Source organism: Dermacentor albipictus, chromosome 7 (genome assembly GCF_038994185.2).
Source record: "Dermacentor albipictus isolate Rhodes 1998 colony chromosome 7, USDA_Dalb.pri_finalv2, whole genome shotgun sequence".
NCBI classification, from domain to species: Eukaryota; Metazoa; Arthropoda; class Arachnida; order Ixodida; family Ixodidae; genus Dermacentor; species Dermacentor albipictus.
The window spans coordinates 14,018,216-14,030,143 of NC_091827.1; the positions used below are offsets into that span (position 1 = coordinate 14,018,216).

The 11,928-nt window shown below is 45.3% G+C and overlaps 1 protein-coding gene across 1 annotated transcript in view; it reads left to right on the forward strand.

The window, feature by feature from the left end:
- Window positions 1-8,010, forward strand: part of LOC139047708 (inositol-trisphosphate 3-kinase A-like) — a 284,440-nt gene extending 276,430 nt beyond the window's left edge. The window contains exons 3-8 of the mRNA XM_070521659.1: window positions 419-565; window positions 1,539-1,666; window positions 2,421-2,570; window positions 3,373-3,474; window positions 3,994-4,065; window positions 4,968-8,010. Of these exons, the coding sequence (XP_070377760.1) occupies window positions 419-565; window positions 1,539-1,666; window positions 2,421-2,570; window positions 3,373-3,474; window positions 3,994-4,065; window positions 4,968-5,213 (845 nt within the window). The 3' untranslated portion in view covers window positions 5,214-8,010. The remainder of the gene's footprint in view (window positions 1-418; window positions 566-1,538; window positions 1,667-2,420; window positions 2,571-3,372; window positions 3,475-3,993; window positions 4,066-4,967) is intronic.
- The last annotated feature ends 3,918 nt before the right edge of the window (window positions 8,011-11,928 follow it).

The following is an 11,928-nucleotide window of genomic DNA, read 5'->3' on the forward strand; positions in this document are numbered from 1 at the left end:
AGTATTTTAAGCTAGTTTTACGTTTTACCTTGTTTTGACGGCATGGTTGATAATCTGAAAGTTAAGTGGTTGTATGCTGTGAAACATTATTGGTCATCTGTCAGGTAGCTCTAATTTCAGATGTTTGCTCTAATTTTACCAATTCTTACATGTGACGGAAATTTTGCCCACGTAGGCTCTGGTCTACATTAGTGCGTAAATGTCGCATAGTGCTGGTGCATTTGTCACATTCTGCACAGCAATGCATGTGATAGAGGCATTGCAGGGGCTTTCTTTTTTTTTTTAATATTCTGTACATTAGCAGCTGTGTGATATTCTTGAAGGCAGTGCACTATCATGCAGCTTAGAAGAAATGTTGCTTATAACCTTATCTCAAGATCGCAGTGAAATTGATGGCTTGATGTGGTGGTACTTGCAGGCAACTTCAGGTCAGGCACCCAGGGCACGATTCTGAAGAAGTTGTGTGGCAAGGAGGAATCCTGTCTGAAACAGCTCATGAGGGACCCCTGGCTACGGGACTATGTGCCCGAGTTCAAAGGCCGTGTGGAGATGGAGGACTGCAGCAGTGAGTTACTGATCTACTTTGGGGGTTATATTAAGTAATTTGCTCTTGTGTACTGATGAAATATGAAAGGTACAGCACATTTCAATGGTACAATGGTGATAGATTATGCCACCACTGATGTTGTGAATAGTGCTGCATGCATTCATCACAATCTTAGTGTACGAACAGATGTCCATAATTCACATTCGTTTGTCTTTCAGAAGGCATGACCAACAGAATACTAACACTTTTCACAGTCTAGTGTCTGGAATTAACACAACTTGGTGTTACACCAATCCAACCTCGCGGGCTTGCTTTCTGCAAACTTGACATTGCTTTTGACTTGTTCTCCACAATAGGACAGCATCTTCCTCCTGCAAAGATATTTTGTGCAGGAACCCTTAAGAGCAGCCAGAAAAATTGCTCATTGCGTGATACACCGCACAAGTGATTTCAACTTCTGTTGACCGAAGTTTTCATTAGTGTCCAACTGAATGATTTGGCTTGTGTTTTGTATTTGAATTGAATTCGAACACAACAGTAGTTTGGTCACCCGCCGTGGTAGCTCAGTGGCTATGGTGTTGGGCTGAGCACGAGGTCACGAGCATGAGCAGCAGGCTGCTGAGCACGAGGTCGCGGGATCGAGTCCCAGCCACGGCGGCCGCATTTCGATGGGGGCGAAATGGGAAAACACACGTGTACTTAGATTTAGGTGCACGTTAAAGAACCCCAGGTGGGCAAAATTTCAGGAGTCCTCCACTACAGCATGCCTCATAATCAGAAAGTGGTTTTGACACGTAAAACCCCATAATTAAAAGTAATTTGGTCTTCCATTACAGTAGCCTCTGCCCATAAGTTGTCTATCTGCTTTAGAAATGGCAGGAGTTCTTCCAGAGACTGGCCTTCTGGTTTTCACATTTGATTTATGTTTGTCTGGCAACAACTTGGCACTTCATGCATAACATTGTTGCTTTTTTGTGTGCTTTCTGTGCAGGTTACTTGGAGCTGCAAGACCTACTTGCTGGATTTCAGTGCCCCTGTGTTATGGATGTCAAAGTGGGCCTGCGCACATACCTTGAAGAAGAGCTGGCTAAGGCTCGGGAAAAGCCCAAGCTCCGCAAGGTCAGTACAGTGACAAATGTGTTCACTGGAACCTTGGTTCCATATGAATTTACAAAGCTAGGAGCCAGGCTAGGAAACTGACAAAGTTGATGCTTCTCTATGCCACTGCGCATACACTAAATCTTGTTGCCAAAACACCTGCGGCCCTTTTGAATTCATGGGGCACTTTGAGGTACAACACCAAGAGGCTTACATAGCTGGAAGTGGTTACTTTCTGTATTTATTCTGGAGTGTCGCAAATATACATTAAGACCCTTTTATAGTACCTTCATAACTATAAGACCTTGTTGCTTGCTGTAAAGAGGTGTGCTGATTACAAATTAGCATTTTCGCTTTCTACGGCAGAAAAGTAAATAGCCAATTATGATAGACCTACAGCGCTTGCAGTACTGTTGCATAGAAGAAACACCTGTGGCAGAAGCTTTCTTTCTTTTCTTTCTTTCTTTTTTGGAATTTTCCGGCCTGCATAAATAATCTGCTTGCCATTGCTACGTAATGTTTAACTTTTGAACCTTCTGTTGATAACCGGTATAGGTAGTAATAAAAGTGGTAGCAACTGGATTAAATAATAGACTGACACACCAATAACTCAATGTTGAAATGCCTGGTAAGGGTAGGCTTAGTCTGCTCATAGTAAACCTCCCAATGCAGTAAACATTTAGCTTAGTCCCAGTTCTGTTGTTGCACTGTGATTTTACATTCTGTTGTGATTGCCAATACGAGAATGACTCATGATGTTGGGGTCTTGTCGTAGGACATGTACGAGAAGATGGTGGCTGTCGATCCGGATGAGCCAACACCTGAGGAGCACGAGCTGAAGGCAGTGACCAAGCCCCGTTACATGATCTGGAGGGAAACCATCAGCTCCACAGCCAGCCTGGGATTCCGCATCGAGGGCATTAAGGTGTGCCAAGTTTTTATGTTGAGGCTGTGAAGTAGAGCACGATTTATGCTGCGGGGATAAGTGGAAGTGGTATCTGGTGCTTTAAGTGTTCTGTTTTATATGGACAGCGTGTCTGAGCATACCAGATGTGTTCTGGGAAGTCTGTGCTTACAGTGTTGGTGGTGGTTGAAGCAGAATCCAAACCATGTCAGGACAAATATAATGTAATTACACCTGCAATTCCATTCGTCAATAACGAATGGAATTGACACCTAAATGGTGTCTATTCTGGTCTTGCGAAATTTTATGCGGGGCACTGCTCAAGCAAGTGAAAAAGTGTAAAGAAGAATACAATTAAAATAAAACTCACATTATCCTGGGCAAGTATAATGCAAGATTTTCTTTTGCTCTAGTTCAATTCATTTTTTTGTCCTGCACCATTCATGACCGGCCAATCCCGGTGATATTGTGGGCCACACGAACCACTGATGAGAAGCTGAAAGAATAGCATTGTACTAGAATTCTTACAGCCCTGGGCCAAGTTCTTTATGCTTCTTGGTAATTTACCTCTATTAAAGAGTAGCTTGTTTCATCATGCAATGCTAGTGCTCTTCTATAGTATTCTGCGCTGGTTATGCATGCGGTGTGACATCTTGTGGTTTGGAGTATTGCTAAAAAACTTCATCGAGTAATGGAGCTTTTTCGCAACAGCACTCGCACTTTAATTATGATATCTACCTAAGGTATAATCATGCATGCTTTAGTTGTGGACTTGCAAGCTCACTTTATTTGTTCTTCCTTTCCTTCTTTATTCAAACCGCAGAATCCCGATGGAACCTCCACAAAGGACTTTAAGACGACAAAGTCACGGGAGCAGGTCTTGAATGCCATTGACACATTCACAAAAGGCTTTGACGACGCACTAGTGAGTTTTGTAGCAGCAGTGTGCATTTCTCATTCCATTATTTTTGCTCTCTGTAAGTTGCATTGCTTACATTTGCAACCAGCCAATTTCATGTCCTTAGTACCAGAAAGCCCAAACACCATTCCACATTAAGGAAGGTTAGAACAACTTGATAACTTTTATTTCTGGCCATGAAAAGTATATCCCTATTAAAGGAACAATGAAATGTTATTTCAGTTCTAAATGAATTGGGATCTGCTATCTACAGCTGAAACTTCGCTACAGCATGTAAAAAACACTATGGCTTTTACATTTAGTTTCCTGAGCTTGAATAAGCATTTTGAGGTATTGAACTTGATATATAAAATATGTATTTTGGGCTTTGTAGGTTTAGTTCAATTCTGAACAGATGTGCCTTTGGCACAAATGCTTGTAATTCAGTGCTTGCAAAGCTCCCATTTGCATCTATCTTGTTCACGTCGTTACTAGTGTATCATTCAGTTCTGCACAGCACTCATTGGCGTCTGTCTTCTGTTACAGGGGAAGTACCTTCAGCGGTTACGGTCTCTGTACAACGCACTTGAGCAGTCAGAATTCTTCTCCACTCATGAGGTACATGCCAGAACTGAATTGTTGCAGCTCGTCAAATCCTCAAGCAAAAAACAGTAGGGTTAGCAGAAACATTTTTAAGGTGCAGTGGCTTTACTATACCTAATCACTAGTGAGGAGCCAGGTAGATGCATGTCACATAATGAAAATTACAATAGAGGTTTAGCCTATCGGTAAACATACTTGCATTTTTGGAATATCGGGTTACCGGAGAGTTGTATGGCAGCAATAATGATGACATCTGGTGATGCGGTCTAACCAGAGTGCACGCAAAGCCAATACTTCAGTGGCTTGCATATTTTACTTCACTTCTGCAGTAGAGCATTGTTAACGACATAATCATTAACGTACAGTACTTTCATGATTTATTTTCAACAATAGTACTGACAACAAATATTTATTTTTTCGAGTGCAGTGTAGTTGCACAAATCATCACTAGATGTCGCTAGTACCTTTGCTAGTGCACTTTACTGCTCCAGTAATCTATAGACAGCAAGATGTTTACAGGCAAGCTAAAACTATGTTTGGTTCCACGGCTTGTGATTGTTCAACTCTAACCGTTAGAGAAACAAGCTTTGGGCAATATGGTAATGGGCAGTTTGTTACTTCGTTGTTACAGTTCAACTCGTGCATTGTAAGGCTCAATACTAAGATCTGTGAATATTGGAGCATGCTGGCATTCCCATGCTTTGCATAACTGATTGAAGAAGCCTTGTCCTGTTGTGACACATACACAAAGGATTAATCTCAAGATTTTCTGTCACTGTTTTTCTCCTGGTTTGGTTCTGATCAAGTTATCATTTTAAATCTTGTATATAGAGTCAGTCATTCAAAGTGTATTAGAAGAATGGAAGAGAAAGGTATGGCACGGGTACTTAAAGAGCCTTCCTGCTTTTTTCTTGCAGTTCATCGGCAGTTCTCTGTTGTTCGTACATGATAGAGTGGGAGCCAGTGTGTGGCTGATTGACTTTGCCAAAACTGTGGCAGTGCCACCTGGTGTGGCCATCACGCATCGGCAACCCTGGGAAGTTGGCAACCATGAGGATGGCTACCTCATTGGCCTCTCGAACCTCATTGGCATCTTCGAGGAGTTGCTAGACAATCGCTGCGGAGGCTACTCCAAGAGCCTGCCACCGGAGATACCCGCCTAGGCCAACAACATGCCCTCGAGTCACAGCACAGCCCTGGACCATGTTTTGTGGTGGCCTGTGCCCAACTGTGGAGAGCCTTGTGAACTTGACTGTGAACTGGGCTACTACTATGTGGATGAACGTGTCAACGCCTCTGCTCCTCGGGGGGCTGTCGACCGTTTTCAATGGTGCTTGACAGTGCGATGATAAACTGCAGCCGAAAGTGCTCGCAAAGTGCAAACGCGGTTTCCTCTAGGTGGCCTGCCAAGGTTAGTCCTGTTGCAACTTAGTGAACTCTCCAGAGAATGAAGTGAAACGAAATGTGGGGGAGGCCCAAGTACAGCTACATAGATGTCCATGGAAAAGGGCGCCATACTTGGCTGTGGTGAATCCTTTTGGGTTACTGCTAACAAGTGCTCGTGAAGCCTAAGCTGACTTGCTTAGGTGGAGCTGGGGCCACCCAGTGATTTTTGCTGCTTTCGGTTATGTTTGACCACTGGCGAGAAAATTGAAACCTGCCCAAACAGCACCAAGACTGCACTGCAGCACTGGCTGGCTTTCTGTACTACCTAAGGCTCTGTCAGTGTATTGAAATGACAGCAAACGACTGCTAGCAAGGGCACCTTAACCCTGATGTCAAGAATGGCCCTCTCTTTGATCAAAAGAGAGTTGTACAGAACCTTGTGGGTGAGAGCCACCAAGGAAATGTGTGCTGTATTCTTGCAGGGTTTGCCGCACCTGGAAAATTTGCGGTCTGTGCAAGTTGGCAAGAATCAACACACCAACGCAGCAGAACATCCCTCATACTTTGGCCATGGCTGTATCTCCTATTTGGTTTGCCTTATGCGCCCTGCAAGCTGTGTGTTTAAGCAACACACTCAATCAATGAATTGTGGTCACTGTTCAAGACTACGACATGATCCCTCTCTTTTTACCATGGCTGCCACACACCCCAAAGCCTGGCAGTTTTAGGCCTAAGGGTGGGGCATTGCAATATGCTAGCACTCTTGTCAGACCCATGGGGCAGGGCCTCCTAGCAAAAAAAAAAAGGGCCCCTGAGGATAAAGTCGATGTAAACGGTGATCCTTTCTCAGGAGAACTAGGTTGGGCCATCAAGTGTCAGAAAATGCACTCTGTGCATTAGAGCGGTTCGAGAGTGTTCGGTGACTGTGTAACCACCACCTTTAAAAAAAAAAGAAAGAAGTTGCAGCACTGATGTGCTGCCATTGTTATTGTTGTCTTTTTTTTTTTATTGAGTTTTGTAAGTTGTAAGCAGATTTGTGCAACACACGAGTGGGTGGTTAGTGTTCACGTGGATCTGTGTGTTCAGCTGCACGTCAGAACACTACATGCAAATTTACTCTCTAGCGTCTCGCTCCACCCTCTCTTGTTCCTGCAGTGTTTTGTTGGTGTTGTTTGCTCTCGCACCAGTGGTGTGCGAATGGATGTACTGAAGGAAGCTTTAGTTGTTCATCCGGCAGGGAGTGTAAACCTTGTAAGGTGCATCTCCAGTTGGACCAAATTTTTGGGCAGTGAAGAGCTTGCCCAAATTCGTTTGTGCTGAGAAAGGTGTCAAAATTGAAGTTGCCAGGCTGAAGGTTCATAGTAGCCCTCAGCTTTGTCTGAAAAAGTGCTTTCACAAACATAGTGCTTGCAGCAAGCTTCTTAGAAATATTGAATTACGTAGGTAGGAGTAAATCTAAGGTGTGACGTGATAATGTATGGTGTGACAGTCTGTAAGTATGATGTGGCAGATTAGAATGCTGGCCATTGATTTGCTCAGGCTTGCTCGCATCTTGTGTACAAATTGTAAAAGCCAGCCAGTCAACATAAGGGCCTTTCATTGTTGGAAGAGCCAGGTTGTGCTGTTACGGATTGGTTGCTATGTCAGTGTTGCAACTTCTGCAAGATAAATTGGAGGCAAATTATTTCATGTGCTTTAACTTAAAGAAGGTAAGGCACTTTCGTATAATTTTAATGAAAGTAATGCTTTTAGGAAAGAAAAACAGCAGCGCATCACACTTGTCTGCATCCTGTTGATGCATTTTTGTCAACTGTCTTGCACCTTGCACTGAATGAGCGCTGTGCTGTTAATTCAATGTTTGGATCTGCATGACATTCACAGCACACAGTCAACTGTTCGTGCAGATTTTTGGGTAAGCAATCACATTCTTTAACATTCTTGGTATATTTTCTTTCTTGGCATTTTCAAAGGCATTTTTACAGTATTCATCAACAACAGACTTGCACATTGCCATCTTTACATGACTGCATTGATTTATGACATGTTCCTTGTATTATTAATGTTTTCCTTGATATGGAACTATTGCTTCCGCAAGCAGTGGCAAGTGTCGTGAAATGTGTACATAACTTCCATTTACTGGTGAAAAGCACACATCTTCCCCAACGGGAAAAGCATCCAAAAATTGTCACCGAGCTTTCACCACACCTGTATCGTCGACTCTTCCAAGCAAGCACTTCATGTGGAAGCCTTACAGATTTATGTTGTGCTTTTAATTTGCTGCTTTTGTGCCATAACTAATGCGAGTGAAATGCATGGACGAGGCAGATTTGTTTTTGTCAAACAAAAGGGGGGGGGGGGGGGGAGTCTGATGACTACACCACCAAACTTATCTTTACGCACTCTCGACTGCACCATTGCCGTCATGCACCTTTCTCTTTTATTATTGTGTGTAAATAAGAGCAGTGTTTATGTGTCTATTATTTAACGAAAGACTGTCTAGAAGTGTACATAGAGCAATAAGACTTGACTGTGTTTTCATCTTGCAATGAAGTAAAACATGTGTACTGAATGAAACTGGTGGACTTCTTTTCTTCAATTGCCTTTGGCTGTGCCTGCCTTGTTAGAGACTGGCAGGTATCATCCTAAAGCGACACTAAAGAAAAAAGTAACTTAGCTGCATTAGCAAATTAACTTTCTACAGTGACAAAAAAAGCCACTCTTACTATGAGAGGAGGCCTAATAAGCCAGAAAAAGATGCAAGAACGTATGATGGGTGGTTACTCTGCCTTGAAGTTTGTGCACCATCTTGACATGGCATCACAGATTTCTTGGAGGAAGTTAATCAACTAGCTTGGAGCTAGTTGATCGTTTATTGGTAAAGATGGACTAGATTGCATTCTCAAGAAGCAAAAGACTTGGCTAGTTTCAAGATTTATTGATCCACAATGACTCAAATGCAAGAAAAAACTGCAGTCCATGAAATTCCACATATGCACCGGCAATGGAGTCTAAATTTAAAAAAATTTAGCTTGGACCATCATCTCCTTTTGTAGAAACCTATTACCATGAAATTACCAAAAATATGCTTTTTAAAAGATAGCAGTCTAAGAAGTTCTCTCTCTTCTATTTGGTGCCCTGCTAGCACAGCAGCAATATCTCCTGTTGCACACTGTAAAATTATGCGTTGGAAGGAGAGAAGGAAATAAACCAGGCTGGACCCACCTGGCTACCCTACTATGGGGAAAGGGGATAACAGGTTGAGGAGGAGGAGAGAAGAAAAATTTCGCAGCATGCATGCTCGAGCATTCATCATTCAATTGCAAGCGATCTGACTACTCTGCAGGGAAGTGGACACGTGAGGCTTCACGCACCTTAGAGAGAGAAGTATGTGCATGGTGACGGGGAAGCAGAGAGATTAGCTGGATGCGGGGAGAACGGAAAATCGTCGTCGTGAGGGCGATTCCTAGGTGCAGCGTCCGATGCGGGACGCCTCTGACGTGATCGCTGCGCCGTAGCGCGTCAGGTGGGAAAGCGTCCCCTGCGATGTGTGCCGTGCTGCTGGCGAGGAGTCGCGCGTCTGCGTGGTGCTTCCAAGCGAGACAGAGGACGATCCCATCGAGGCGTCAGCCCCATGATCGCGTCCGCCTTCATGGCGCGTCGCGGCCCGGCCGTCCGTGCCGATCACGACGTTTGGTTAGCGTAGGTCGTTTCTCCCTCCGAGACACCGAGCTCTTTGGTTCGTTCCGCTTGCTCAGGCGCACGTTTCGTCTTTGTGTGACTCAAGAGCATGTCGAGCGAATGAGTGGGCGGTGCGAACGGGGTGCGATAACGCTATCGCGTTCCACTCTTGAAGGCGAAGCTTAAGCGTCCTCCAGTTTTTGTTGTAAAGAGTGCACCTTTAATTGTCTAAGAGGGTACACTTTAAAAAAACAGTTGTACCCTTCAGGGTGTATATTTGCCACATAACGATAATCGTCATCTGTCTTGCTTGCGTCTCCTTTCCAGGAAACGCTGCGCTCCTTAATTTCCTGTGGAAAATGCTCTGTCATGCTGATAACGCGCATGCCGCTCGTGACTTGGAAGTACCGGGCTCGCAGCGTTAAAGAAAGGAAAGACAGATGACGATTATCGTTGTGCGGCAAATATAGACGCTAAAGTATGCAACTGTTTTTTTAGAGCGTAAGAGTGTAGTCGCAGGCTGGGTTCGCTTTCTCGGCGATGTCGAGCGTTCAGACGCCGACTCTCGCGTTCCCTGGACTGAAACTCGGGATCCTCGACTCGGCGTCGTCTCTTCTCAGCCGCAGCTTCGGCGCGGCGTTCCGGATCAGCGCGGCAGCGACGCATCGCTTCTCGCTTGGCAGTAAGGCGCTCTTCCTGGTAAGCCGCTTCTTCTGGCGTCCGGACTTTCTCCAGTCTCCCATGGCAGCAGCACATACGCACGGAGTAGAGGAGGCGCGAGGTGTGTCGTCGCGCCGGCTGTTCCTAGAGTTACTGTATATGCTACCAAAGTTAGCATATACAGTAACTTTAGCTGTTCCGAGCTTTTACTCTCTTGTGACGTCATGAATCCACCCTACGCGCGTGGGCTGCGAGGAGGTTACGTGGCTCGGTGCTCTCGCAGATGGTTGCTACGCAACACGAGGCGGCGCACAGCTGGGCTGAGTTGTCTGGCGACGCTCCACGGCGGAGCTTAATGCTTAAACAGCTCCGCTGTTTAAAAAGAGATAATGATGCAATAACTAGACTTGTATGCGAGTGAGCAGTCAGATTAACTGAAAGGTCAATGCTAAAAGAGGCTACAATCAAGAATAATGTTAATAAATAATTTAGAGAAACCAAGTTAGGTTAAATAAATGCAGATTTGATATCTAGAATAAAGATACACTATTGCCCCGCAGGGCAATTGGCAGGGAGCGCTAGCGCACATCCGCCCCCGAAGGCTTCTTCGTCGTTTTCGGCTTGAACTCACGCGCGCGTTGTGTGTGGAAGTTTCGTGTTTCTTGTTGGCCTCCTGAGCTCTAATGGAAAGTCGCACCGCATCCAAGTCTGCTTTTCTTGTCCGCCATGATTGTGTGTCGGAAACATCGGAGTTGCAGCGAAGCCAGCGATCAGTTCGGTGGCAACACATCGACGCAGCCTGAAGTGCCTTCGGGACTGCGTTTCATCAGCAAAAGTAAATGCTAGCTGTTGAAATGCGAACTTCTGAAAAAGAGCCGTTGTCACCCCTTCATCCGAATACTGGCGACCGATCTCGTTGACGAAACGCGCAACTTTCGGCCTCTTGGCCGGTGTTCGAAACATGATGTCAAAAGCTTGCTTGAATCAAGGAGACAAAAAAAAAGAAAAAGAATGCTGGAGTAGAGAGGAAGCTACACATTTCGACAGAATTACCTGTCTGGTTCGGAAATTGTTTGGGACTTTCAGACTGACTCCGACCAAATAAGCGAATTTTATCAGCCTGACGTTTCGGGGCCAGTTCGGCTCCTTCTTCAGGGATGGCGGTGCGACGTTTCAAAAGTGAAGTCGAACCGCCGCCATCTTACCATAGGCAAGAAGACTCTAAAAACAGTTGCACCCTTTGGGGGGTGTAATATTTGGAGTCGGGCTTGTAGGACGATCGGAGGAACTTGGGGCGACAGGACTAGGCGAGCAGGATTTATTTGCAGTATTTACATTTTAGACAAGAGATACATCGACAGCCTAGCGTGACTCCCAAATGGAGCACGCAAGACGAGCATACAGCACACAGCTTACGAGCACACAGCTCACGAGTACATTGACGAGCACAGAGCATAGGGTGCCTCGATGTGCGCCCGCTCTCCGCAGAGGGTGGCACCACTCTTTGAAGGGGTCGTCGCCGCCAAAACCAGTTTTCAGGAGGCGCCGCCGCCATTTTCTTGCAATCCGTTCCCGCCGGCACGCCGACTCGCTCCCTACACGGAAAGCGGCATTCTTCACGCAGTCTCTTTGCAGAATGCCTGGCTGCTGCGTTCCCCAGTGCACTAACAGCGCTAAGAATGGCTGGAGAATGTTTTCATTTCCTAGAGACCAAAAAAGACGACTTCTGTGGACTGTGAAAATCAAGCGGGACAAGTGGCAGCCGACGAACTACTCGTGTATCTGCAGTGTAAGTACCCAATTTCTCAGCAACGCCAAATCTATGTTTAGGCTTACGTACAGCTTGTCTGTGCAACTGTTTCTAAAAACCAGACGTACGATTTTATGTGTTCATGTTAGAGCCGTCATCATGCTTTTGCGGCCTTCTGATATTTGATCGCTGCAAACGGACGTAGCCTCTTAGAGCTGGGGGCCGACATGAAACCCCAGTCACATTTGCAGCTCTATTTATTTCGCTTGGCATCACGAAATAAGGCACAGCCTTATAAAAATGTAAACGATCTTTCTCAGCCACGCATCACGCTTGCTTCACCAAAAGCCCTCGCTACCCATATTTGACAGGCGCATATAGCAGTGTGGAGGGCGAATCCCGGA